The 26,996-nt window shown below is 35.1% G+C and overlaps 2 protein-coding genes across 5 annotated transcripts in view; one reads left to right on the top strand and one right to left on the bottom strand.

The window, feature by feature from the left end:
* LOC150099104 (transducin beta-like protein 3) overlaps positions 1-22,285 on the top strand; it is a 470,278-nt gene extending 447,993 nt beyond the window's left edge. Inside the window, exon 23 of one of the 2 annotated variants that reach the window (XM_090405846.1) lies at positions 21,978-22,285. The gene's annotated coding sequence lies outside the window, so the exon portion shown is untranslated. Of the gene's footprint in view, positions 1-8,264; positions 8,284-21,977 lie in introns of those variants that run through there. The other variant, XM_090405845.1, reaches the window with a different exon arrangement.
* Ucp4A (Uncoupling protein 4A) overlaps positions 1-26,996 on the bottom strand; it is a 224,870-nt gene that overhangs the window by 27,634 nt on the left and 170,240 nt on the right. For all 3 annotated transcript variants that reach the window (XM_090405849.1, XM_090405848.1, XM_090405850.1), the window contains exon 8: positions 15,262-15,354. In XM_090405849.1, coding sequence (XP_090261975.1) covers positions 15,262-15,354 — 93 coding nt within the window. The remainder of the gene's footprint in view (positions 1-15,261; positions 15,355-26,996) is intronic.

Genomic DNA, 26,996 nt, shown 5'->3' with positions numbered 1-26,996 from the left:
TCGTAGAAATTTTCAGACAACCATTTTTGACTTTTCCCAGAGGTGTGGCAAGGGGCCGAATCCTGCTGCCATACATACGGCCTACCATTGGCTACCCTTGTTATCCAGGGCTTGACTACAGTTAGCAACTCCACGAACAAAGCCCGAATTCCAATGCCAGGGTTCTTCAACACCTGTTCCTGCAGATTTGCAAGGAATTCTGCTGTACGAACGCAATCAGATCGTCTGCTAGGGATCTTTCTTCTTGCTACATCCTCGTAGTCACCATTGCAAGTCTCTAGTTCATGCCTGATTGTTTTTACTGTATTCAGGGAGCATTGGGCAGCAGTCGTAATATCCTTATTTTGATGGCGGGCACGAATCATCATGATACAAGTTATTCTCTTCCATGATTCAGGTGGGTTCCAGCTATCCATCCTTTCTGACATCTTGTATATGAATGAAGAAGGGTCCAAACTTTTAAATGAAGAGAAGTGTGTGTTAATACATGTAACTTACGGAAAAATATAATTAATTATAAATATGTCAAATTTATCCCGAACACCCTGTATATATATATAATTATTATTTTATATGACATCTCAAAAGACTCATCACAGGAAGGTACTCCACTATATTCAACTCATCATTTCCCCTGCTTAATCTTCCAACTACTACTACCTACTACAAACACCAACATTTTTTGTCTGTAAATTGTGTATGCTCGTGACTGAAAAACCTGAGTTTCTAGGATAAAAAATCCTCTTATCGTGATAAGAATCAAACTCAAGTCTTTTCCAATCAAACAGCACAATGTCCCATTATTAATATTAATCGAGTTTAATATCTAAATATCATTAATTTTTACTATTAATCATTTATGTGATAGTAATAGTTCTTTTAAATCCGATTTAGAACAAGATTAAGAATATTCAATGCTTCATCAAAACTTGTTATATGAAAGTGAAAACCTGGACAATGAAAAAATAGCATTAGCAGAAATGAAATTAATTATTATTATTAACACCAGACCTCCATACAGTCTAAATATTCATTGAGGCAAACTCTGTTACACACAAAGCCCATCAAAACTGTGCTTTAAACTCATTCAATATATCTGCATTCACCACAATGTCAGTCAATGCATTCCACTTGGCAGCACCTCTCCATGCAAAGAATCTGCTCCTTATGTCCCTGCTCACACCCTCTACAGCTGCCATGTATGTCCCCTTCTCCCATTCTGTGAAACATTTCTTCTACATTAACCTGGTAACAATCCTTTTCCAACTTAAATGTCTCAATCCTATCCCCTCTCTTCCTCCTATTCACAAAGTTTTGAGACAGAACAGCAGTTACACTAAACTAGATAAGAGAGAAACAGATTTTAACTTTACAAACAATAGATGTGAGAATGAGAATCCCAAAAAAAGAAAGAACCTTAAAGAAATGGCACAAGATATAAGTAGATCACTAGACCTAATACCATGAAAGGAACAAGGCTACAACCTCAGGCGTATCAAGCGGGTGTTAGACCTTGTAGCCGCAAGGGACCCCGAACTATATGGAAAAATTAAAAGAGATCTATAAGAACGATATAGATGTTATGCATTTTAATGATGAATTGAACAGTTTCTGTTATTTTTAAAAAGAAGGCAAATTCAATACTGCCATACAAGTATATGGCAGCAGTGCCGTAACGAGGGCATGGCAAAAGATGTGCCTGCCACGGGCGAAAAATGTAAAAAATAAAAATAAATAAATAGATATAAAAGTCCACTATTTTATATTGTATTTTTAAATTTCGGCAATAAGCCGCTTTAGACATACAAATTCTGCAACACAGCAGAATTCCGCTACATTTGGTAACACCGGTGAGTTTCAATTCGTCTCGAGTTAGATGGCAACGACAGTGCCTATATCACGACTTGAACCATTTCAACATAACATTTCTTTGCAATTGTTCTCATTTTTGTCTCAAGTAAATTGTTCCGTCACACCATTAACTATTAATGAATGTATTTTCGCATTTTATGATTTTGTATCTCCAAATTCCCATCTAATCCTAAACATTTGCATAGATAATCTAATACATTCTTCTGTTATCTTCTTAATGTGTCTATCTGCCAATCCTAAGTTTATTACCTTCCATATTATAATTTTAATCCTTTTATGACCTTCGATATCATTACATCTACCTGAATCCCTTGTTTCATGACCCACTCACAAAAATTATTCGCCAGGCCTTATTTACACCCATCAAACCCAGGATCCAATGAATATCACAATCTTCCCACCCTCAATATTTCCATTCACTCTACTTTTTGTAGATTAGAGAATTTCCAAAATCATAATTATTATTAGTCTTGTTGTCATTCATAAGATCAGTTGTGTTGTTGCTATGTCGTAATCAGTACAGTCGACAGGTTGTAGCATAGAGATAGCCTTCCTCACGGCACTGCTTAATAAGGGCCCTCGTTCAGCAGTATTACGGCAACAAGAATATTTTACAAAAATACAGCATTTATTTTACCAAATAAAAAAGCGCCATTTCCCATTGACAGTTAAATATGTGCTTATTATATTTTATTAATAAATAAATTATAGTCATACATACTAAAACTAAACATTTTAGAACCCACTTAAAGGAAACAACCCATAAAAGTATCATATGATGTGAATTTCATAAACTTTTAGTCTATATATATTAAATTATATTATGCATGAATTCTCTTAGTCAAATTGGCAGTCACTATCGCCCCGACTTTTCACGTTGGAGCGATAACTCGCGCTCTGCAGTAAACAATAAACAAGGGTAAAGCAGTAAACACTGGTTCACAGACATTTGCAGACTGTAATATATTTCTCAACAAATGGTGCAATTACAGACAACTGGGAATATAAACACTAACTAATGAATCACATCTACCCTCCAATAGAAACTGCTATATACACTCAAGCAAACCACATGTTGCAGGTGCAACATATGGTTTTGCTTGACATTACTCCATCATTATAATATATAGACACGTTTACACAAGAATATATTTTAATTTGCCAAATATTTCAGTGTGAAAATAACAGACTATCTTCAGTGGCTACATAGGAACAGTTTTTTAACAAGGTGGAATACCAACAATTGATCATTCAAAAGTAGAACGAGCCGCGTGATGTTAATATCGCTAAGTATTAAAGAGAGGAAAACATTTTTTATCAGAGTAATGATTAAATTAAAAAAAAAAATATATATATATATATATATTAATGTGTTATTCTGATTCAACTTTCCCATATTTTTGATAAAGATATACAGTCATTTCGATTCAAGTTAGGGCATTGAAGTAAGGCCTCGGCACTTTCTTTAAATGTTCAAATTTATAGCGACATCTGTGTGGGAGGCAAGTCTTGAACCAGAGGATTTTGTGGCTTGTCTCTATTCCGTGCTGAGCCAATCCAGACTTATCGGATTTGTTGTGCTGAATGTATGATTGATGTTCCTGGATTCTTTTTTCTATAGAGCGTCCTGTTTGTCCAAAATAGGAAAGATTGCAGTTACAAGGAATTTGATACACACCAGGCAGGGACATAGTTGTCGTTTATCTTTAGAAGAGGGGAAATAGGTGGATATTTTGTTATTAGGTATATAAGTGGCTTTTAAATCATATTTCTTCAGAATTCTTGAAATTGGTTCTGAAATCCCGGAAATATAAGGAATTGGAAGAACTTGACGTATTGAATCTGTGCTGTTTTGGATTGGCTTGTAAGAACACATCGAACAGATGTGTACTCTTTTCGGAGAAGCCATTTAATTTCATGTGGTGTTTGATAGTTAAGTTCTTTCTGTAATTCATGAGGAGTTGAACAATTACGTCTGGCTCATCGGATTAAACATTTTATGATTCCTGATTTTTGATAAGGTGATGAGCAGATTGTTGGAGAATATAACGTCCAGTGAAAGTGGGTTTTCTGTAAACTGTTGTTGTTAGAATACCCGAAGGTGAACGGATGAGGAGGATGTCTAAAAAAAGATAACTTGTTGTCTTTTTCGATCTCCATGGTAAACTTAATACGAGGATGTAAGGAATTGATTCTGGCTAAAAAGGAATGTAAGGAATCTCTGTTATGAGGCCATACTGAAAAGATGTTATCTATATATCTCACCCAAAAGGAAGGTTGGGGGAATATAGATGAGAACAGGACTTCTTCTAGATGTTCCAAATAAAAGTTGATTCTGGCTAAAAAGGAATGTAAGGAATCTCTGTTATGAGGCCATACTGAAAAGATGTTATCTATATATTTCACCCAAAAGGAAGGTTGGGGGAATATAGATGAGAACGGGATTTCTTCTAGATGTTCCAAATAAAAGTTGGCTAGAGCAGGTGAAAGTGGACTTCCCATGGTGTTCCTTCCACTTGGTTGTAGAATTTTTGAGATAAGAAATATCCAGAGTGCATCACGAAATCAAATAATTTTATAATGTCTTGTGGGAAGTGGTCAGCAAGTAATTGTAAAGTCTCTTTGAGAGGTACATTAGTATATAGAGATTCTACATCGAAACTCACCATAAGATTAGTAGGTTGTAATGAGATTTTTTAAATTTATTTATGAAATCAGAAGAGTTTTTCAAAAAGGAGCGTGATTTGCCTATATGTGATTTCAATAATTTCGCTATGCGATAAGTAGATGAATCAATACAGTCCACTATAGGACGAAGAGGAATATCTGTCTTGTGTATTTTAGGTAGACCATAAAATCTAGGAAGTCTTGCGAAATGAGTTTTTAGCCTTTCAATCATGTCTGCATCCAAACTTATCACCTCATCTAGAAGGGAGTTTAATTTCTTCAGTTGTCTGTTGGTGGGATCATGATAAAATTCTTGGTATGTTGAGCGATCTTGAAGTAGAAGAGAAATTTTTCTTTTATAGTTTGAAGAATCCATAATTACTTTCGCTTACCCTTTGTCTGCTTTAGTGATGACAAGGTGACTGCTGCTTCTTAAGGAATGTAGCGATTTCTTTTCAGAAGGAGATATGTTGGAAGGAGGAAGCTCGGCTTTAAGTAGCATAGAAGCAACTTTCTCTTGGTATGTTGAAAACTGTCACAAGTTTCTGTAAAGAATCAAATTCTATTCCTTCACGGGGAAAACTTTACCAAAAAAATCGGTAAATTAAGTAAACTATCAGTAAGTTGCGAGCGAAGATCATCTTTCTGAAAAAATGCCGCGACAACAAGATTATTCCTAATTTCGCTAAGATTAAAGAAACCATCAAATCTCCTGGAGCTCATAATATCTAAAGCAGGGGTGGCCAACTTATGGTGCATGTACCAAAAGTGGTGCATTGCATGATTAGAAGTGGAGTACTGAACCCTAGAGAAAAATTTTTAAAAATTTTGTATACGATTTTTACTTATATACAGTGGTACCTTGAGATACGAGTTTAATTCATTGCATGACCGAGCTCGTAAGTCAAAATGCTCATATCTCAAATCAATTTTCCCCATTGAAATTAATTAAAATGAGATTAATTCGTACCAGTCCCCAAAAACCCACTCCAATTTTTTATAATAATGTATTTATAATGAACAAATATTGTATACAAACAGAATAAAACCAAATACATACATACATGTAAAAGAGAATCTAAAGAAATAAAGAGATGTTGGTGGAGCAGATTAGCGTATGGTATTAATTTTTTCTTTCACTTCACTTTTGCTTAACTTAATTTTCTTCTTCACTAGTTTTATTCTTTTTTGCCACGCTTTCGTCACTTTCATCTGCTGGGCGTTTCAATAGAAACCTGTTCAAGGAGCTTTGTTTCTTCCTCCCTTTTAGAATGTTTCTGAAATGAGTTAGGCAAGTGTCATTAAATAGTGCCGCTACATGACCAGTTGCAACTTCTTTCAGGGTATTTCTTTTCAATAAAATCCGAAACTTTTTCCCATATTGTCAACACTTTCTTTATCTCACTTGAAGAGATAACCTCCTCTGCGGTTGTACCAATCTCCTGCAGAACCTCCGTATGTTGCTGCGTGTGTAGTTCCGTCAACTCCTCCGTCGTCAGTTCCTCGGAATTTGCGGCGACAAGGTCTTCGATGTCTCCCTCATCCACCTCCAGGCCCATGGACTTTCCGAGGGACACAATCTCCTCCAGCACTTCCTGTTCAGGTCTAAATCCTTCAAAGTCCCTTTCAGCCACAGCCTCAGGCCACAGCTTTTTCCATGCAGAGGTCAAGGTCCTTTTTATAACACCCTGCCAGGCTATATCAATAATTTTGAGGCATATGACAATGTTGTAGTGGTCCTTCCAGAACTTTCGAAGGGTGAGGTTTCTGCTCTCCGTAACCTCAGAGCAGCGTCGGAACATGTGTTTGGTAAAAAGTTTCTTGAAATTGGAGATCACCTGTTAGTCCAAGGGCTGTAAGATAGGGGCGGTGTTGAGTGGAAAGTAGAGAACCTTTATAAAGCTGAACTCCTCGAGGATGTCATCTTCAAGGTTTGGTGGGTGGGCAGGAGCATTGTCAAGGACAAGAAGAGCTTGCAGGGGTAAGTCATTGACCTCGAGGTATTCCTTAACAGCAGGACCAAAGACCAAGTTGACCCACTGCACCAAAAACTGCCTGGTGACCCACGCCTTTGGGTTTGCCCTCCACAGTTTTTCTTTTAAAATCTTATGTCTTGAAGGCTCTGGGGTTTTCTGAGTGTTATACGAGCAGTGGCTTGATCTTACAGTCGCCACTCGCATTTGCACACAGTGCGAGGGTCAACCTATCCTTCATGGGCTTGTGACCTGGCATCGTCTTTTCTTCTGCCGTTATGTAAGTTTTGCTTGGCATCTTCTTCCAGAAGATGAAAACTTGTTGGGGGATGTATCCTTTGGCTTCGATCAATTCAGCAAAGGTTTTTACAAATTCCTCAGCTGCCTTAAAATCAGAGCTCGCTGCCTCACCATGCCTGACAACGGAGTGAATGCCGGTCCTTTTTCGGAAATTTTCGAACCACCCACGACCGGCTTTGAACTGCTCTTGTGAAGCCTCCTGCAGTGAAGTATCTGGGGTTTGCTGCAGCAAATAAGCGTAAATGGCTCGTGGCTTCTCGCAAATTATAGTCTCTGTGACAGTGTCTCCTGCGAGCTGCTTTCCTGTCAACCAAATAATCAGCAGGTTCTCCATCTTTTCATGGACAGAGTTGCGTAGCTTTGAAATAATTTTAACACCCTTAGCTGAGTTATAGCCTTTATCGAGTCCTTCTGCTTCAGAATAGTACATATAATAGAAGTAGTGCGATCGTAGTCATGGTTATACAAAAAAAAATTAGCTAAATAACTGTACATACAAAAAAAAAAAAAAAAACACAAAATTAAAACTCAACACGACAGAATGAATGATTGAGTGAACTGAACGATGCGCAAGACTCGGGAATCTGAGCAGAGTGGTGGTAGCGACGTCACCGAAGCAGGCTCGTAACTCAAGGCAAAAAATCGACGAAGTGACGGCTTGTATCTCAAGGTACCATTGTATATATATAAACATACAATTAACCTACCACTGAATTCTAGAGTGCGCACTTATTATACTTGTTTGATCTTAATGCAACAGGCACCGGCAAATGCTGACATGCGCCGCCAGTTACTCAATCAGTTTACAGCTAACTCTCGTGTCATAACGTTCGATGAACTTCTGATTCGATGTGCGTGAACAATTCTGTGTTTTCGAACTTATATGTTTTTATTAACAGTTCTTTAAGTTTAAGATAAGATTTTTGTTTTCATGAAGGCTTAATATAGTTCTGTAAATTTAAAAATAAATTTTTTCATTCTGAACGCGTATGTCAAGTTCTTGCCTGCTTCCCTAATTTGCTGATTACTGAAACCTGCAATTATTCGGTGTATTTGTATGTGTGTGTTTTATGTTTTATTTATACAACATCTTTCCTTTTTATTTACATATAGTAGGTTTATTCCTAAAATTTAACTGATCATCAGCAAAGCTTTTGTAATGAGGATGTTTGTGTTGTGTGTGTGATTGCCAGCTGATCGACTGTTTTATGGAAGGAAGTGATCTCGTATTTCATTAGACATAATATATTATGAGAGAGAAACGAAACCTCTCTATAAAAAAATATATATATGATTTTTAAACTTATAGAACTGTATTAGTCCTTCATTAAAACAGGAACCTTATCTTAAACTTGTAGAACTGTTTTTGAATGTTCATAATGTTTAAAACAATAAAATAATTTAAATAAATTATTTAATAATAAGCTTTACTTTTTGAAATTTTTTTTACAGTCAGTTACCCATTACTTTACAAAAGAAAATGAGCAGAAGAAAAGCAGAAGGTGATAGCAAGTGCCAGTTTAATGAACTGTGGGAAAGTGAGTCCTTATTTATTGTGGGTCCTTCAGGAAAACTGTTGTGCATTGTTTGTGAAAGCACTCTCTCGGATAATAGAAGACATGATCTTAACAGACACTATAGAAAACATCAAGCTGAATTAGAAAAAAAACCGAAGTTAGTTCCTAGGTTCTAGTTGCTGAAAGAATATGTGGTTAAGAAAAAGGAAGAAATAAAAAAGGAGACAAAATATATTTGTGAAACAAAGTGTGAAAGTGTGGCAATGCTGGAGGCGTCTTATGAAATTGCCTTTGTGTTGGCTAAAAAACACAAGCCTTTCTCTGATGGAGAGATGTTTATTATTATTATTTTGATAAGGTACTTGGTAATAGTGAAAATTAAAGAAGAGGTACACGGATATGTGAAGTTTCAGAAACACTGTCCAAATATTTAGTCTGAAACATAGGCGTATATTATGTCTCTTCGTTTTCTTAAATTCCGCTTCGAATTTCGATAGACGAAACAGCGTGATGTGCACTTACATTTTTTTTTCAGAGTCATTTCAATTTTGAATGTGAAATTTGACTGTATTGTGTATTCTGTGTTTAAGTGACTTTGGACAATTTTTGACTTTGATTTTAATTGTGTACTTATTTTTGGATTTTTGATAATTTTGATAGACAAATAAAATTTTAAAGGTAAGTAGTTTATAAATAATAAATATATTAATCACAGGCACATTTTGCTAAAATTCCAAAATCGTTCGTTGGACTGCATGCTTTACGTCTTACATTGCCCTCAATAATTATAGTTTACCTTTAATTATCAAATTTTTGTATAAATTAATTATTTATAGCAAAAATCCATAAATGCAACTGTTTTAAATCAATTTTATTGTTTTAAAACTCTTAAAAATAATAAATAAATTAACTCAAAATTATTAATTAATAGAAAAAGAATAATTTATCAATACGAAATTTGTCATTTAGATCAGTAATTTGAAAGAGAAAAAGTTATCGGGAGCTGCTTTTCTCAAAAAGAAAAGAGAAAAGGAAGAGCAAGTAAAGAAAGCAACAAGAGATATAAGGAGATTTGGAATTATAACAAAATACACCAAAGAAAACAAGTTTTCAACAGAACCAGCACCAAAAGTTCTAAAAATTTCAGCACCAGCCGTTGCAGCAGCTTCTACATCCTCGTCCACCAATACCAACGATTCTCCCGCATCAGCCATTGATACTGACATAACAACCATTTGTGGTGATTCCAAAAATGATGATAGCTACAAACAGGAATTATGAACAGATGATCCACCTCTAGTTCATTCAAGCTTAACAACTGAATTAAATCTGCCTTCTACAAGTAGTTATGTTTCATGTGAAATTGAAACAGAAAAGAAAAGTACAATTGAACATCAAAACCAGGAAATAGAGAAGCAATGTAATAACGATAATTATATAGTGAATCTTAAATTAGAAAATATTGATAATGCAAAAATAATAGATTTTAATGATCCCACAACATGGCACATAACCAATAGTAACATACAAATATTTGTTCAACATGGACCCAAGTTGTGCGATAATGTGTTTATCCTGATACAGAAAATCAGCATTTTGATAAAAAAAAAAAATGGTTTGTAAAAACCATGTCAAACGGAAAACAAGTACTCAGAAATTGGTTGATATATTGAAAGCGAAAAGATGCACTGTTCTGTTTTCCATGTATTCTTTTTGAAAAAAATCAGAATGTATGGACCACTGCAGGGTTTCGAGACTGGCAGCATTTGAATCCTATGTTACCACGTCATGAAAATTCATTATATCATAAAAAAAATTACGTCGAATGGAAAACTTTCGAATCAAAAATTAAGAAAGGTGGTTTTATAGACGATCAATTACAAGAATCAATTTTAAAAGAAAAAGAAAATTGGAGGCATATTTTAAAAGTTATTTTGGATGCCATTCTGCACTGTGTAAAAACTGACGCTTTGAGAGGAACTTGTGAAAAAATTGGTCATCCCGAATGTGAAAATTTTTGAATACGATAGAATTAATTAGTTATTACGATCCTATTACTGCGCAACATACTGAAAGTCATAAGAAAAATCAAGTTAATTATTTCAATCCTATAATACAAAATGATATAATGAATATATTTGCTTCTAAAATTAGACAGCATATTATTTCAAATATTCAAAAAGCAAAATATTTTTCTATTTTATTTGATAGCACACCTGACACTTTTCACCAGGAACAGATAACCCAAATTTTCTGCTATGTTAACATTGATCCTAACACGAATAAATGTAGCGCATTGACGAAACCTTCATAGATTTTATTGTGACACATGCAAAAACTGGTGAAGCTCTTGCGAATGACATCGAAAAAAAGTTAATATCAAACGGATTAAATATTAGAAATATAAGAGGCCAGTCATACGATAATGAAGCGAATATGGTGGGTAAACACAAGGGGTACAAGCCAGGATATTACGTTTAAACAATAGGGCGAAGTTTGTTCCATGCACTGCTCACAGCCTTAATTTAATAGGCGTTCATGCTGCACAAACATCTGTTCAAATGAAATTATGTTTTGGAACAATTCAACAATTGTTTAACTTTTTTGTAAATTCTACTAGTAGATGGGATCTTTTAAAGGAAAAATTATCTGTTCGTCTTAAAGGTTTAAGTGACACGAGGTGGTCTGCGAAAGCTAATGCGGTAAAAGCCTTACGAAATCAAATGCCTTTAATAATACAACTTCTTAATGAAATGTATGATGGACAAAGACAAGTTACAGTAGACTGTAACAAATGCTCGAATGTTGCTAAAATTATTAAAAAAAATTAATTTTGTTGAAATATTAATATTTTGGGATACAATATTAGGAAAGATAAATAAAGTAAATTTACTTTTACAAGAAAAAAAAACAACAGTTGAAAATACGGTGAAAATGATAAAAGCTCTAAAAAATGAAATTCAACAGTACCGAAATGATTTTTTCGATTCACTTCACAATTCGGCATAAAGTTAGCCGAAACAATAAATATTGAAACTTGCATTCCAGAAGAGAGACGGTGCAAAATAAAAAATATGCCTGGTGAGAAAGCTACTGATGATTCGTTTGCCATGAATGAAACTGCATTACTAAAAAAAGAAATGTGTGAAGTTTTAGATCTAATACTTATACAACTCAGTGATAGATTTACTGCTTTACAAGAGGTCGCAAACGACTTCAGTTTTTTAAATAGACATGCTTTAAAAATTATGAATCTAGATGATCTCAAACGATGTGCAGCTGACCTGGCATTGAAATATAATAGCAACTTAGATGCTCCAGAATTTGTATGTGAAATTAAGAGTTTCAAATATCAAACCATGGGAGTGGTTGAAAATTTAGGCGATATGGACGCTTTTCAAATCTAGACATAGCATTAAGAATTTTCATAACAATGCCTGTAGCAACAGCTTCCTGCAAACGTTCGTTTATCAAATTGAAAATTGTAAAAATCGTACCGTTGTTCTTCTCTTGGACAAGAGCGATTGACAAGCATGTCTATAATATCAATTGAAAAAGATATTGAAAAACATTAAATTATGATGATATAATAGATGTATTTGCAAATGAAAAGGTAGAAAAATTTCTTTATAAAATATGATGAACTTATTTATGTTTTTAATATATTATATTTATATTATACCTATGTCGTCTATTTCTTTAATTTATTTGTCACTGAATATGAATAAAAATTTGTTCTTATTTAATAGATTATTTATTTATACAAATACATAATTGGATTTACAGGCAACTCATTTTGATGGGGTTAATAGCAAGTATTTAATATATTGCATTTAGTAAAATTTAACTTGTTACATTGAAATGTTTCAAAATTGTTGTCATTTTTGGGTTGGGGGGGGGGCGCAAATTAGACACTTGCCACAGACGCTTCATACCCTCATTACGGCACTGTATGGCAGTATTGAATATTCGGCTGCAAGAAAAATGTTGTCAACTATTCTGAATATAGAATTTTTTTTTAGGGGGACTGTAAATTTTACTACCAGGTTCCCCAAGCCAGTTTAATTCATGCCTGGCTACAACTTGAATGCAAAATTAGAACTGAAACTTGCACATAGATATTGAACGCAGATTGAATCTAAATTTTCAAGGTTCCTTATATCAAGATACTTATAATAATAATCCATAGCACTTGTAAGCCATTATGTCCATGAACTGCCTAGATTGACATTCATAACCATAATTTGAAGTTAAGGTTTTTGGATAAGCCAAAATTTAAATATATATTTTTCTATATAAACTGAATGCATTCTCCTGACCATATCTCTTTATGGGAGTAAAACCTTTTCACCCCTTAGTACCGTAGTTCCTAGTTCCTTAGTACTGAACGAGAGTATTTTCGCTCTTAAGGTTTCTGCCTGGTTGGTTCGAAACAGCTGTCGGGCCAGTGAAACCTTATCAAAATGGACCAATAGAAAGCGATATATAGATGCTTGGACATGTTTATGTTTTCAAAGTAATCTGCGCTATGGCAACTCATGAATGCCGGTGAATGTATTCCTGTAAGCTCTCTGGTCCACTTTACTTATATAATTTTGCATTGCTGAACTGAAGCCTTTTGGCTTTTTATTTTAGTAAATATTTATTTACAATTTTTGTGGTTGTTTCTTTCACATCTCATGCCACTGATTTTGGCAGAACTGCATAAAAATTCATAAGTTTTTGAGTTAGAGATTTTTCTCTTTGTTCATTAATTTATTAAAACCAGTGTATGTTATTTCTATGATATCTGAATGTAATTTTTATCAATGGACATTTCTCATCTACGTTTAGAATGAAATATAAACACTTCTGCGTGGAATGATAGTTAATAACATGGACACACACTGATTCCGGATGCATATTACAAATCAGCTAATTTAATTCACCAATTTATAAACATATATGTCTATAATGCAATAAGAAAACAATAAATAAAAATCCAGTCCCCAGCTGTGTAACATTTGGGAAACTTTTACATAACTAGGGGCTGCTCTAGAACTTCATCTCAATAATTTCAAAGGAATGAACTGAAAGCAACAGATTGTAAGAATGACCAGTGGATGAAATTTCATTAAAGTAGCTGTAAAGAGAATGGAAAAAGGGATAAGATTAAAAAAGGAATTAACATTTTTAAAATTGAATCCACTCATGAAAGGTTACAAAATCTATAACATATCATTGCCCTGGGCTACCAGGAGAGTTGGAAGGAAAGTGTTTATAGATTACTTGAACAGCTACAGTGTTTGGGAAAAACGGAGGAAGGATTTTTCAAAGCACAGAGATAGATGGAAAGAATGATGAAGTAAGTTCATTCACTAGGGCTGAATATGGACAGTAAATGGCTGTTGATTAGTAGCTTCTTATATCCTCACTATCTTAAAACAGAAAGGGGAAGAACAATGGTATCTCAGGTCAGCAAAACAGTGCCCATGAAATTACCTTTAAAATGAGAGAGTAATTAAAGGAAATCTATGAGAGACAGGTCACCAATTAACTAGTATGCCTCTTCTGGATACTATCACACATTCTTAGGGAAATTTTACATATACGCTACCTGAAATGTGTGCTCAGTGTTTCCAAGGTTGGATGGATATTCTGAATTTATGAGTGTTAGGTAGTAAAAGTATTGAGCCAAAACATACATCTAGCTTTACTGAAGGCTGAAGAATAAGCTATAGCTACAAGGTGTGGCTATTATATAATGAGACTGGTTGCAAAAATGTGGTTTATTATTCAAATTGTACAACTTAATTGTTATCCCCTTCAACACTCCCCCTGCTCTATCTATATACCATTGCATACGAATTTTCCATTGTTGCAAGCAGTGCTGCAAGTCATCAGGTGTTATCTGCTTCAGTAGTGCTGCCGTTTTCTCCTTTATCTCAACCACTGACTGAAAATGGGTGCCCTTCCATGCAGATTTCAACTTGGAAAAAGGTAAAAGTCACATGGAGCTAAGTCCGGCGAGTAAGGTGGATGGTCCAACGCTGGAATTGTCTTATCAACTAAATACTGCTTTACAAACAGTACACTGCCAGCTGGAGCATTGTCCTGATAGAGAATCCAAGCTTTATTCTTCCACAGATCGGGTCTCTTCTTCCTCACTAGTTCTCTCAGCTTGGCCAAAACCTCAAGGTAATAATGCTAGTAAACTGTCTGACCCTCTGGTACCCATTCAATCATTACCACGCCATTGATATAAAAAAAAAAACGATCAGCATTGCCTTCAGTTTTGACTTGCACATTCTTCCTTTTTTTCATTCTTGGTGACGTGGAAGTTTTCCAGTGCATCGATCGTCTATTTGTTTCTGGACTTAGCTTCATGCGATTTTTACCTTTTTCCGAAGTTGAAATCTGCATTGCAGGGCACTCAATTTCAGATGAGGTAAAGGAGAAAAACAGCAGCACTACTGAAGCAGATAACACCTGATGACTTGAAGCACTGCTTCCAACAATGGAAAATTCGTATGGAATTACGGTGTATAGATAGAGGGGGTGTATAGATAGAGGGGGGGGGAATGTGTTGAAGGGGATAACAATTAAGTTGTACAAATGTAATAATAAACCACATTTTTGCAACCAGTCTCATTATTTAATAGCCACACTTCGTATAGTTGAGATATATTTCCACCAAGAAAACAGTTTACACTCTAGCTTTTTGCCTCTCAAAAGGAATCTAACCATGTGATAAAATTTGAGCATTTTCAAGAATAAGAGGAGGTGCAGTGAGCTTTTTCTCTGAGAAATTAGACAGAATTATAGTTTGGTAACAACGGTTACCCTTATACCATCAAACAATAGCAGAGTATCAAGCATTAGTTATGAAATGGTTTTGACACTTCAAATAATTGTACATGAAAAATATAAGATAAAAGAAACGCAATACTCACACTCCTCTGTTATCTGTCTGCTGATTCATTATTCGGGTTTTAATAACATCAGCTGGGGTACCAAGAGTAGCAGCCACCAGGCCAGAACATCCACTGTAAAATAATTAAAAATGCTTGTGATTATATGTATTTAATTAAAGTTCTAGATACCAATTCATAAAACATAAACCTTATAATGAAATTTACTTAGCTCTTCCAGAGATTCTGTTCCACTTCCATACCTTGCCTGCCCAGGGTTTTACAAAATTCAATGTACCTATAACTTACCTTATCTAAGAGAAACAGCACACACCATCCCAATTAGAAAATATGAACACAAACACCACATTACATACCTCATTCATGATCCACATTCAAAGTGGCAATTAAATGGCAAATTACCACCAAAAAACTTACAAAAAACAGAATTTGCAGCCCTTAATAAACTCTAATCAGACAAAAACATATTCATAATAAAAGCAGACAAAGACAATGCAACGGTGATTTTAAACTCAGAAGATTATAACAACAAAATGAAAAGTTTTCTTGAAGATTCTAATACCTACATAGCATTAGACAGAGACCCCACTTGGCAAACTCACAACAAAACCAATGAACTTATCAAGAATATACCAAACTGGTCTAAGGAACCCAAAAGAAATCTACAATCGAAACACCCACTAGTGCCTAGAATATATGGAGTCCCTAAAATTCATAAAAAAGATATACCACTAAGACCGATAGTGGACAGAAGGGACTCTCCTACCTCAAATCTGGTAAAACACCTTACAAACTTGATTTTACCGCATATAGGAAAAACACCATCATTCATCAAGTACAGCACAGACTTCATAGAAAAAGTAAAAGATATAGACACAGATCCTTTAGACCTATTAGCAAGTTTAGATGTAGTTGGCCTTTTCGCAAAGATTCCAAGAAATGAAACATTAAACATCCTAGAAAATCTCTTCCCACCGGACATTGTACAGCTCTACAAATGTTGCATAAAAAACACGTTCTTCCTTTACCAAGATAAACTATGGGAACAAAAAGGATTAGCTATGGGTTAACCCCAGTCACCAGCTCTAGCAAACCTGTACATGGAAAATTTTGAAAATAATGCTTTACAAAACTGGCACAAAAAAGCAAAAATATGACTCCGCTATGTGGACGATATCTTCATCATTTGGCTAAGAACAGCACTAGAACTGACTACATTTCAAGACTATCTTAATAACTTACATCCTAACATAAAATTCACTCTGGAACTAGAAGAAAATAAAAAAACTTCCTTTCCTAGACATCCTTATAGAAATAAATGAAAGAAAAAACAGATTATTGTTTTCCATCTATAGAAAACCAACAAACACAGGAAGATTTCTACATGCTACTTCACATCACCACCCCAAGCAAAAAATAGGCCTAAAAAAAAGACAACCAACAACATCCAAGAAAGGTATGTCCGAATTTTCCTCCTACATTATTCTTTATATATTGGTTTTATAACACATCAGTAATGCTTTAATATTTGAATAAAGAGCCAATGACATTGTAAAAAAGGGACATTCCTAAACGAAAATAGGCTATATTAGCCATAAAAAGAATAGTTTATCTTAGAGGAGTAACATGGGAATTTTTCCAGTAAAGATTTGAGTAAAGAGCCAATGGCATTGTATAAAAAAGGGACACTCCTAAACGAAAGTAATCTATATTAATCATAAAAATAATAGTTTATCTTAGAGGAGTAACATGAAAATTTTCCCAGAAATAATACCTTTAAATTTTATACAATTAAAATATAAAATTTATTGGACTGATTTTGTTTTGTATGAACACAGATAGATCATTTTAAAACTATAAGGACAAAATAATGTTCAATTTGGACTTTGTGGCTTACCAATCAAATGGTATTCTACAGTTCTTTCTTTTAAGGTCACACGGTGGTCAGCCTTCATTGTGACAAATTTATGGAGACACAACACACGTCAGAATAATTACTTTACTTAGCTACAATCAAGAGCCAAGAGGCTATTTTTTTCGGTGACATCAATTAAATTAAGGGGATAATAAATCTCTCATTATTTCAAAGCCAAATAAGAAACTCGAAACCGGTCTGGGTAGTGACCGTTACTCATAATGTAAAACATGTTGAAAGTTTATTTTTCACTTGGTCAGACTATAATAAATTTAGTTTAATCCTTTATCCAAGTGTGTGTGTGCAAACAAAGTTTGTGCCTGAAAGTATCTTCAGGACGGGTAAAGTGGTACAACACCGGGCAACTCCATGCAAAAGTGGAGCAAGCTACCAACACTCCTATCTCAGTATCTCCCATAATGCAAAACACATCTCCTTGCGGATATGTATAATGTTATGCATTAAGGGAAGGGCCACTACCCAGACTAGTTTTGACCTTTATTGAGGTCTCTTCAGTAGGAGCCAGGCCCAAGTGGAGATACCAAGGCAGAAGCATTAGCAAGGTCATCTCCTCCTATAGGAGCTGCCAAATGGTGTGCCATCTTTTTATTAAATTACTCTGGATTTAGAGAAAGATGTTGAAAGTTTATTTTTCACTTGGTCAGACTATAATAAATTTAGTTTGCAAGGAGTTGCCCGGTGTTGTACCACCTTACCCCAGTCCTGAAGATACTTTCAGGCGCAAACTTTGTTTGCACACACTTGGATAAAGGATTAAACTAAATTTATTATAACGTAAAACAGTAATACATCTCCTAGGAGCTGCATTTTACATTGTGAGAAAATACAATTTTCTCACAATGTAAAATGCTAGTGTTGTAATAGGTGGTGACTTACACGTGGACTTGCCTAACGTTCTTCGGCATGAGACTCTTAGATTACGATCTTCGAGTTTCTTATTCGGCTTTGAAATAATGAGGGATTTATTATCCCCTTAATTTAATTTATGTCGTTGAAAAAATAGCCTCTTGGCTCTTGATTGTAGTAATAACATATGGGTACACCTTTCTGGCAATTCGTATAGTAAAGTATGTAAGTTCTGTTCACTAAAACCTTGGTATTATCCAGGTCTAATTTTAATACCAAGTTTTAATACTAATTTTAATCCGGGTTTAATACCAAGATACCAGTATCTTGGTATTAAACCTTGGTATTTTCACTGATGAGACCTCAATAAAGGACGAAACCGGTCTGGGTACTGACCTTCACTCATAATGTAAAACAGTAATACATCTCCTAGGAGCTGCATTTTATATTGTGAGAAAATATTAAGGACAGTGATCGAAACTTACTCTACCTTTACTCCAAGTTGCCCTAGTGTTGTACTACCAGGTGCTGACTTATGCTTGGACTCACCGAACGTTCTTCGGCATGAAACTCTTAGATTTCGATCTTCGAGTTTCTTATTTGGCTTTGAAATAATGACGGATTTATTATCCCCTTAATTTGCTTTACTTATCATTATGAAAGTATATTTGACGTTTTGATCTCCGCATTGAGGTCATCATCAAGAAAACGTACATAGCTAATACAAGCTACATGACAATACACTAGACAAAAGTAAGATAAATCTAAATGTTTGTTAATAATTTACCTAGCCTGACGTCTGGTGAGGAAAAAAAATAGGACTACATTAAACAATTTCTAATATCCTCTCTTATTAAGATTTTCTTCTGTTTCGGGTTTTCTGGATTCTATATAGGTTGAAGATGGGTCCTTCAAATTCTTGGAATAATTAATCCATCATTCTTGTTCAGATATGGATGATGTTTCAGCATTTCACAGGCTTCTTTGAATTTTTCTTTCAAACCAGGTTTTGGTGCGATGTAGGGACTGCCTTTCCACTCAATGCTGTGACATGTTTGGAGTGCATCGTCTTACAGGCCTCTTTTGCCCTAGTGGGGGTATTTAATGTGGCGTTTGTGTTCATCTTTTCTAATTGGGATGGTGTATCCTGTTTCCCCTATGTAAAGTAGGTTACAGGTACATTGAATTTTGTAAACTCCTGATTGGGCAAAGTATGGAAGAGGATCTTTTCAAGAGCTAAGTAAATTTCTTAATTTTGAGCGGGTTTGAAGGTGGTCTTAATATTGTATTTAAGTAGTGTTGAATTTTTTCCGAAATACCCCTAATAAGGTGTGGCTATGGCATTCTTATAAATCTTTTTTTCTTTTAATGGCAGTTTTTTGGATGATTTTGTGAACTGTTTTTTTATTGTAGCCATTTTTTTTTACAAATGTTTGGCTAATTATTTCAAATTCTTGGTTCAGAGCCTGTACGTTGGAGCAAATTATTAGGGCTCTGTGTTTGGGGGTGCTGATGACCCCTATTTTTTGTGGTGGATGGTGGTATGAATGTTTATGTATTTATTGGCCCGTGTGTGTGTGTGTGTGTGTGTGTGTGTGTGTGTGTGTGTGTGTGTGTGTGTGTGTGTGTGTGTGTGTGTAGGATAGCAGTAAGCTGTGAAGGAGAGGCAGCCTGAGGGGAAAATGTGTGACAAGTGTGTCTGGAAAAGGAAGAGAGTTATTGTTTCGATCTTGATGGTGAATTAGATATGTTCATGTTATTGTTCAGGTGGCTTAGGATTGTATTTAATGTTTTGCAGCCATGGGGGCCAAATTGCAAAAATATAATCAACATATCTGAGCCAGGCTTTAGGCTGACAGAATCTAGAGCTCATTACTCGACGTCTTCCACGTAAAAGTTAGCTGGGGGGGGGGGGGGGGGGGGAGAGAATCAACTTCCCATCAATCCTATCTCTAATGTTTTGTAAACTGAGCATATATCACCTTTGCTTAAGAGGGTGTTCTGAAAAGTTCTCGGCTTAACAATGTAAAAACGAATTTATAATTTCAAAATTATTTTTATTTTTCAACATAATCTCTCTTAAGACTAATACATTTATTCCAGCAATGCTCCAGCGCATTTATCCCCTCTCAGTAAGATCTGCAAAATACCCCTCTACAGCTGCAATCACCTCTTGTTTCAAAGAAAAACGCTGACCTGCAAGGAAGAGTTTTAGTTTTGGGAAGACACAGAAGTCAGAGGTAGCCAAATCTGGGGAATAGGGTGGATGTTCCAACAATTCGTAGTGCAGATCCCTTAATTTTCCCATTGCCAAAACACCTTTGTGGGTAGAGATGCATTGTCCTGATAAAAGATATTTTTCTTCTGCAAACCGGGTCTTTTCTCACGAATTTTTTCATCCAGTCTGGTTAAAAGATCAAAATAATATTCCCCAGTTATTGTTTTACCCTTTTCAAGATAATTAATAAACAAAATGCCTTTAGCATCCCAAAACACCGATGCCATGACCTTTCCTGCTGATGGAATTGACTTTGTCTTCTTTGGCGGTGAACAACCGGCTTCTGTTCCACCATTTTGATTGCTGTTTGGATTCTGGTGTGTAATGGTGAATGAAAGTCTCATCCAGAGTAATAAATCAACACACAAAAACCAGTTTTATTCTTTTTAAAATGCTCCAAGCACTATTCAGAGATTTTAATGCGAGTGTGGCACCCATCTTGAGCAAAGTTTTTTCATTTGCAATTCTTCATGCAAAATATATCCTACACGTTCTTTTGAAATGCCTATAGTCTCAGCAATTTCAGACACTTTGACTCGCCAGTCATCCAATACCATATCATACACTTGATCAATGATTTCTGGTGTTGTTACACTTTTTGAACGTCCTTCACCTGGATCGTCTTCAAGGCTGGTATGGCCACATTTAAACTCGGCAGCCCATTTCTTAATTGTCAAAAATGAAGGAGCAGAGTGCCCATTAACTTTTATGAACTTCGAATGAATTTCTTTTGCCATTAAACCTTCTCTTACAAAGAATTTTATAATCGCCTGATACTCAATTTTATGCATTTAAAGGGATACAGACAACAACACTTTTACTTCAGACAGCTGTATACAAAAAACTACTTAATAGAATAACTTGCTATTTCACATGGATGCTAAATGACAGATGTACCAACTTAGAAAAAAAAAATCTTGCGATAATGTTACTATCTATGGTTGAGGCTGAGAACTTTTCAGACCATGCTGGTAGATTTATCACATTAATTTTTGGGTTATTAATTCCTTGAGAAATATCTGATAAATCCAGATTTCTAATTATGCATATGTGTAAAATTATTCATATCTTGTTTATAACCTTCTAACAGTTTATTCAGCTCTGCAGATTTATCATTTCTTAGTGCAAAGTCTTCAATAATAGTTTCAGAAGCTTGGTTATCTTCATTAACAGTATCGAAGTTAGAAGATGTAGTTTCTTTAATATTTATTGAATCTCCATACACTGATATTACTCTTATATTTACTCTGTTGACTCTTGTAAAGTACAACTATTTTCATTACTTGAATTATCATGTTTCTTATTTTCATTCTTCTTTCGCTTTAGAGAACTTAGATTTAGACATGTACATAACTGTTTGATTATTTGTAATTATTATGGCTTTGTTTAAACATTCTGAATTTAAAATCTTGTAAATTGGATTTATCTTGTTTTATTACTATAACACTCCACTTTCTTATTATTGAGGCCAAGAAAACCTTCATCCTTTAATATTCTATTTAAATTAACTCCTACACAAATTAAAATGTCATTCCTTAACATTTTAATATTAAGGAATTAATTATTTAATATTTTAATATTTAATATTATACCTTAACAGGTATAATCTTAACATATCAGAATGTACAATTAGTATTTTAGTTGGATTCTTTATATCTTTTATTTTATAATTTACAGGAGATAATTTCTTCTCAATGCAAAGAATAATAGAAAGCAAAATCAAAGGAAAAAGAGAAAGAGGAAGACCAAGTAAAAGATATTTTGATCAAATAAAACAAAGCACTGGACTAAAAACATACTATGAAATAAAGAGGAAAGCAAACAGAAGAGAAGAATGGAAGGAAATGCTGTTGAGCTACCAGTAATAAGAGTGATGCAATAGAAGAAGAAGGAGATAATTTCTCTAATATCCTTAAGGAGTTGAAGCCTTTTTTTCCTAATTTACCACCCTTTCTAAGACTAATCTTATCTAAAAGTACTAAATTACCAGGACTAAGATTCTTACATTTCCTGAATTTATTTATAAATGCTCGTATTCTATGGGAACTAAGTTCACTAGTTTGCTACAAGTTCATGGACAAACAAATTTCTTTCTAACATATCCACAAGATATTTATCAATATTGACAAACCTGAGTTAATAAACAAGGGGGAGGCTGTAAAGTTCTGATAAACAACTGGAACAAAAATGATATTAAAGCAATTCTTTTTATCTATTCTAAAAAAAAAAAGAAAAAATTATTACAATTTGGTGAAACATGGTGGTTAAAGGGTATGTTAAAGATATGTTTTTTCTTGTGGTTATATTAGTTTGCTTTAATATCATTTTTTTGTTCTAGGAGATTATCAAATGATCTTAACTCATTTGGAAAGTTAGGATCAAAACCATATAGTACAAAAGCAGTTTTTCTTTGATAGCAGAATATACTGCTGTCAAAGAAACAAATAAAGCTTGTGGCAAGTAAGAATCCCAATCTGACAAATTACCATTAGATAAGGGATATGCCACTATGGTTCTAAACCAAACAGACTACACACATAAGCTTGTCTCTTTACTTTTAGTTCATTCTACCTACCTCCCTATAGAATATGATCCCACCAGCTCACAAATCAGGACACTTCATAGGCTCCTTAAGAAGATCACCTCTTGGCCTGTGGAAGTGACTAACAGACTAAAATCTTTTAACTCTAGACCCATGTAGTTTTTCATGTAGTACTATCATATCCTGTACACCCCTTGAGGGTACATGTCAGGAATTTGATGATGAACTCAAGACTCTCCCCCCCCCCTCGAATATGTGGACTACCAAAAATCCATAAGCAAAATGTACCATTACATCCCACTGGGAATGGCGTTGATTCCTCACATAACAAATTAGCCACACATTTAGTGAAAATGCTCACACAATATACTGGCAACACACCTTCACACAAAAAAAACTCAGCCCACTTTAAAGCCAGTATAGAAAACCTCTCACTCCAACACACTGACATAATGGTCAGTTTTGATGTCTCCTCCTTATTCAACAATGTCCCACTCAAAGATTCCTTAGACCTCATCTAAGCCAAATTTCCTCCTGATATCTCAGCCCTATTCCAGTTCACCATGAACTCAGGCTATTTCATTTGGCACGGAAAATTCTACAAACAGAGAGGACAGCCATGGGTTCTCCACCATTGGCAAACTTCTTTATGGAGACCGTCGGAGAAAAAAGTCTTAAACTCTCTGCCCCACATAAATTCTCTGTTTGGCTAAACTACGTGGAAGATGCGTTCACTATTTGGCCGCATGGCCTGGATATACTCCACAATTTCTCAACACACTTAAACAATCAACACTCCAGGATACAGTTTACCTTGGAAAAGGAAAACAACAACAGTCTCCCATTTTTAGACACTGATTACATGCCAGCCTGATAGATCCATGGCTTTCTCTGTTTACAGAAAACTTAAACATACAGGTAGATACACAGGCAAGAAAAATAACGAGTATTGTGAGGAAAGCTAAAACAGAGTATGAAAAGAAACTGGCCATGCAAGCTAAAAGCAATCCAAAAGAATTTTATCATTATGCTGCAAGCAAAAGAAAGAATGATGTGGAAGAATAGCTTTAACTGAATGCAGATGGTAATTGAGTGTCGAAAGCTAAGAAAATTGTTCGGTTAATGAAGTGATCACTTTGCTAAGATATATCAACCAAGTGTATGTAGCATGGTGCACAGAGATACTGCTATGTTGGATGAAGAGTTAGAGGTTCATGGAAAAGGGGTTGAAGAGTTGTTACGTAACCTCGATAAGAATTTGTCTATAGGGACAGAGGGAATATCAGTCCATTTGCTAAAGGAATGTTCAGCCGAATTGGCTAGACCTTTCACATGTTTGTATAACTTGAGTCTCAGATAAAGAATGATACCACAGGAATGTATGATAGTTTCAATGTACAAGGGTGGTGCAAAAACTGATGTGTTTAACTGCCGACTTATCAGTATCTCTGGTGTGGTAGTGAAGATTTTAGAGAAGTTGGTAAGAACTTGCATACAGAAACGGGTAGACAAACATACTATACTCTGTAAGGAGCAGAATGGGTTTACTAAGTCATATTTTAGCAATTTGCTCATATTTTATAACAATGTTATGGCTGAGTTGGATAAAGGAAATTGATATGCTATGATAATGTTGAATTTTGCTAAGGCATTTGATAGGATAACATATGAAAGGCTGTTGCATAAACTGGAGAATATGGGATTGGAATATAAACTCTTGACTTGGCTCAAGAGATGGTTGACACAGATATCAAAAAGTGGTATACAGTGGGTGTGAATCTACAAGATTTAAGGTGACAAGTGGTGTACCTCAGGGCTCAGTCCTTTGGCCATTATTGTTCAATCTGTACATTAATGACATCAGGCAGGATCTAACATCAGTTATACAATTGTTTGCATAACTGATGTTAGATCTATCTTATCTATCTTTGCCTTATATAACTTTTTATCTATGATGCAAAGATAGATAAGGCAATCAGGGATGCTAAAGGATGATATTTTGTAATTGCTGATATTCAGCAATTACAAAATGATTTGAATAGACTGGAAATTTGGGCAAACGAAAATGGCTATCAGTTTAATGTTAGTAAGTATAAAGTTATACACTTCGGCATGATTAGAGTTCCAGCAGCATAGCAAAAGAGTTCCAGGTCACATAGCGAAAGTTTCAATACAACTCAAAGGATAATTGCAATGTTAAAGAGAACCTTGCATGTAAGGATAAGGAAGTCATATTGCCTCTTTAGAAGGCTTTGATAAGACCACACCAGGATTATTGTGCGTAGATTTCACCTTCCATATAATGAAATGTTTCATTATATGGAAGGTGGGGAGAGAACACAGGGAGTATCCATGTTAGTTTGTTCACAGTCAAGAAAGAGATAAGAGCTAGGTTTTTTCTCCCAGAGAGCAGTGAGTGAATCTAGTGTGAATGAATTTAAGGGAAAGTATGATAGCTGTTTTGGGTGAGTCCTTGACTCCCTTCAGGTCTCAGATAATAAGAATAATAATACATACATACATCAACAGCCATCTCCCTCTCAACAATATGGGATTATCTAAACCCTATATAACAGGGCAAAATTAATCAGTTCAGATAACAATGCCCTAACTGAACTTAACCACATCCTTAACATTTTCTTAGCCAATGGCTACAACCCCCAAAAAATCCAAAAAATATTAAAACCAGTTAACCACAACCCCCTTGATAACAAAGATTACTCTAAATCTATCAGCATTCCTTATATCCAGGTTACATCCAAAAAATAACAAAAATCCTAAGAAAATATGACCTCCCAACTAATTACTAACCACATAAGAAATTGGCATCTCTTATCTGCTCCACCAAAGTCCAGCCACTTCCCCTACACCTACCTGGAGTATACCAGGTCCTCTGCAGTTCCAAATTGTCCTACTACAGCCAAACAGGCAGGACAGCCAACATCAGGATATCTGAACACAAGGACTACATTAAATTTCACCAATACAGCCTCTCAGCTCTTCCAAACCATGCACTGGATACCCACCACAGAACAAGTTGGAAGAAGGTCACTTTATTAAACCACAAGTATGAAGATTGTTCCTTGAATCAAGCTCAGCTCTGCAAAACTTCTCAAACCTCAACAAATTTGGGTGCATGAGACTCTCCCAAATTTGGGAAGCTTACATTCTAAGATCAGCCAAGACAACCCAATTTAATCTGCTAAGGGACATCTTTAGGACTCTAGGATTGACTTCAGTTGCCTTTCTTCGGCCTCATTTGCTTAGCATGAGTGCCTGTGCACACATATCATTGTTTTGTGATCCCTGAAGATAACAATGTAACACTGCTGAAATATAGGAAGGTATTGATTAAAGTTCTTAATTAATATTCTAGTATATGTTGTCATCTCCAGAAAAATTAAAAGCTATGTATAACCAATGTATGAGCTTATCTATAATTCCTTTGAGTATATAAACAAATCATCTTGAAAACAAATAACTCCTTTACCTAACATATCTGATAGAACGGAATTCATTAGTGACTACCTCCTTGAGGAAGATGACATAAATGATGCTTCTGGCATCTTGTTGTGAAAGCAAAGTATTTTATACCTCGTCCTTCAAAGGAATCTGGAAATTGCAAGAGTTCAGATCTAGTTTAGTGAAGTACTCTGCTTTTTCTAAACAAATTAATAACTTTTTAGTTTTACATAGAGGAAATTCAATGGGGTTTTGTGACTTTATTGATTTTTCTCAGAACCAAAACATACTTCCATTAGGCTTTATATTATATTATTATTGTTAACCTAAAATCTCATGGAGTCAAAGACTCACGTACGAGGTCCCTTTGTCATACACACAGCTCATCACACCACGCCTTAAAGACATTCAAATTCTCTGCACACACACCACACTCTCAGGCAAGGCATTCCAATTATTCACAACTCTGCATGCAAAAAAAAGCCTGCATCTCACTCCCTTGTTCACACCTGGTGACACAGCTTCCAGGAATGACCTCTTGTTCTCCCCTGATCTTCCATTATGTCAAGGGCAGATGCAACCTCCCTGGCACCTTCCTTCAAAATAAGTGGTGATATATTATCAAGGGAGCCAGCCTTATTAACATCAAGTTGGTTCAATTCCCCATAAATACTTCTTGCTCAGTTACAGTC

This window comes from Typopeltis vanoorti, chromosome 15 (genome assembly GCF_054136105.1).
Source record: "Typopeltis vanoorti isolate ZY-2024b chromosome 15, IOZ_Tvanoo_1.0, whole genome shotgun sequence".
Taxonomy (NCBI): domain Eukaryota; kingdom Metazoa; phylum Arthropoda; class Arachnida; order Uropygi; family Thelyphonidae; genus Typopeltis; species Typopeltis vanoorti.
The sequence above is the reverse complement of the archived record's forward strand: the minus strand, read 5'-3'. Positions and strand labels throughout refer to the sequence as shown.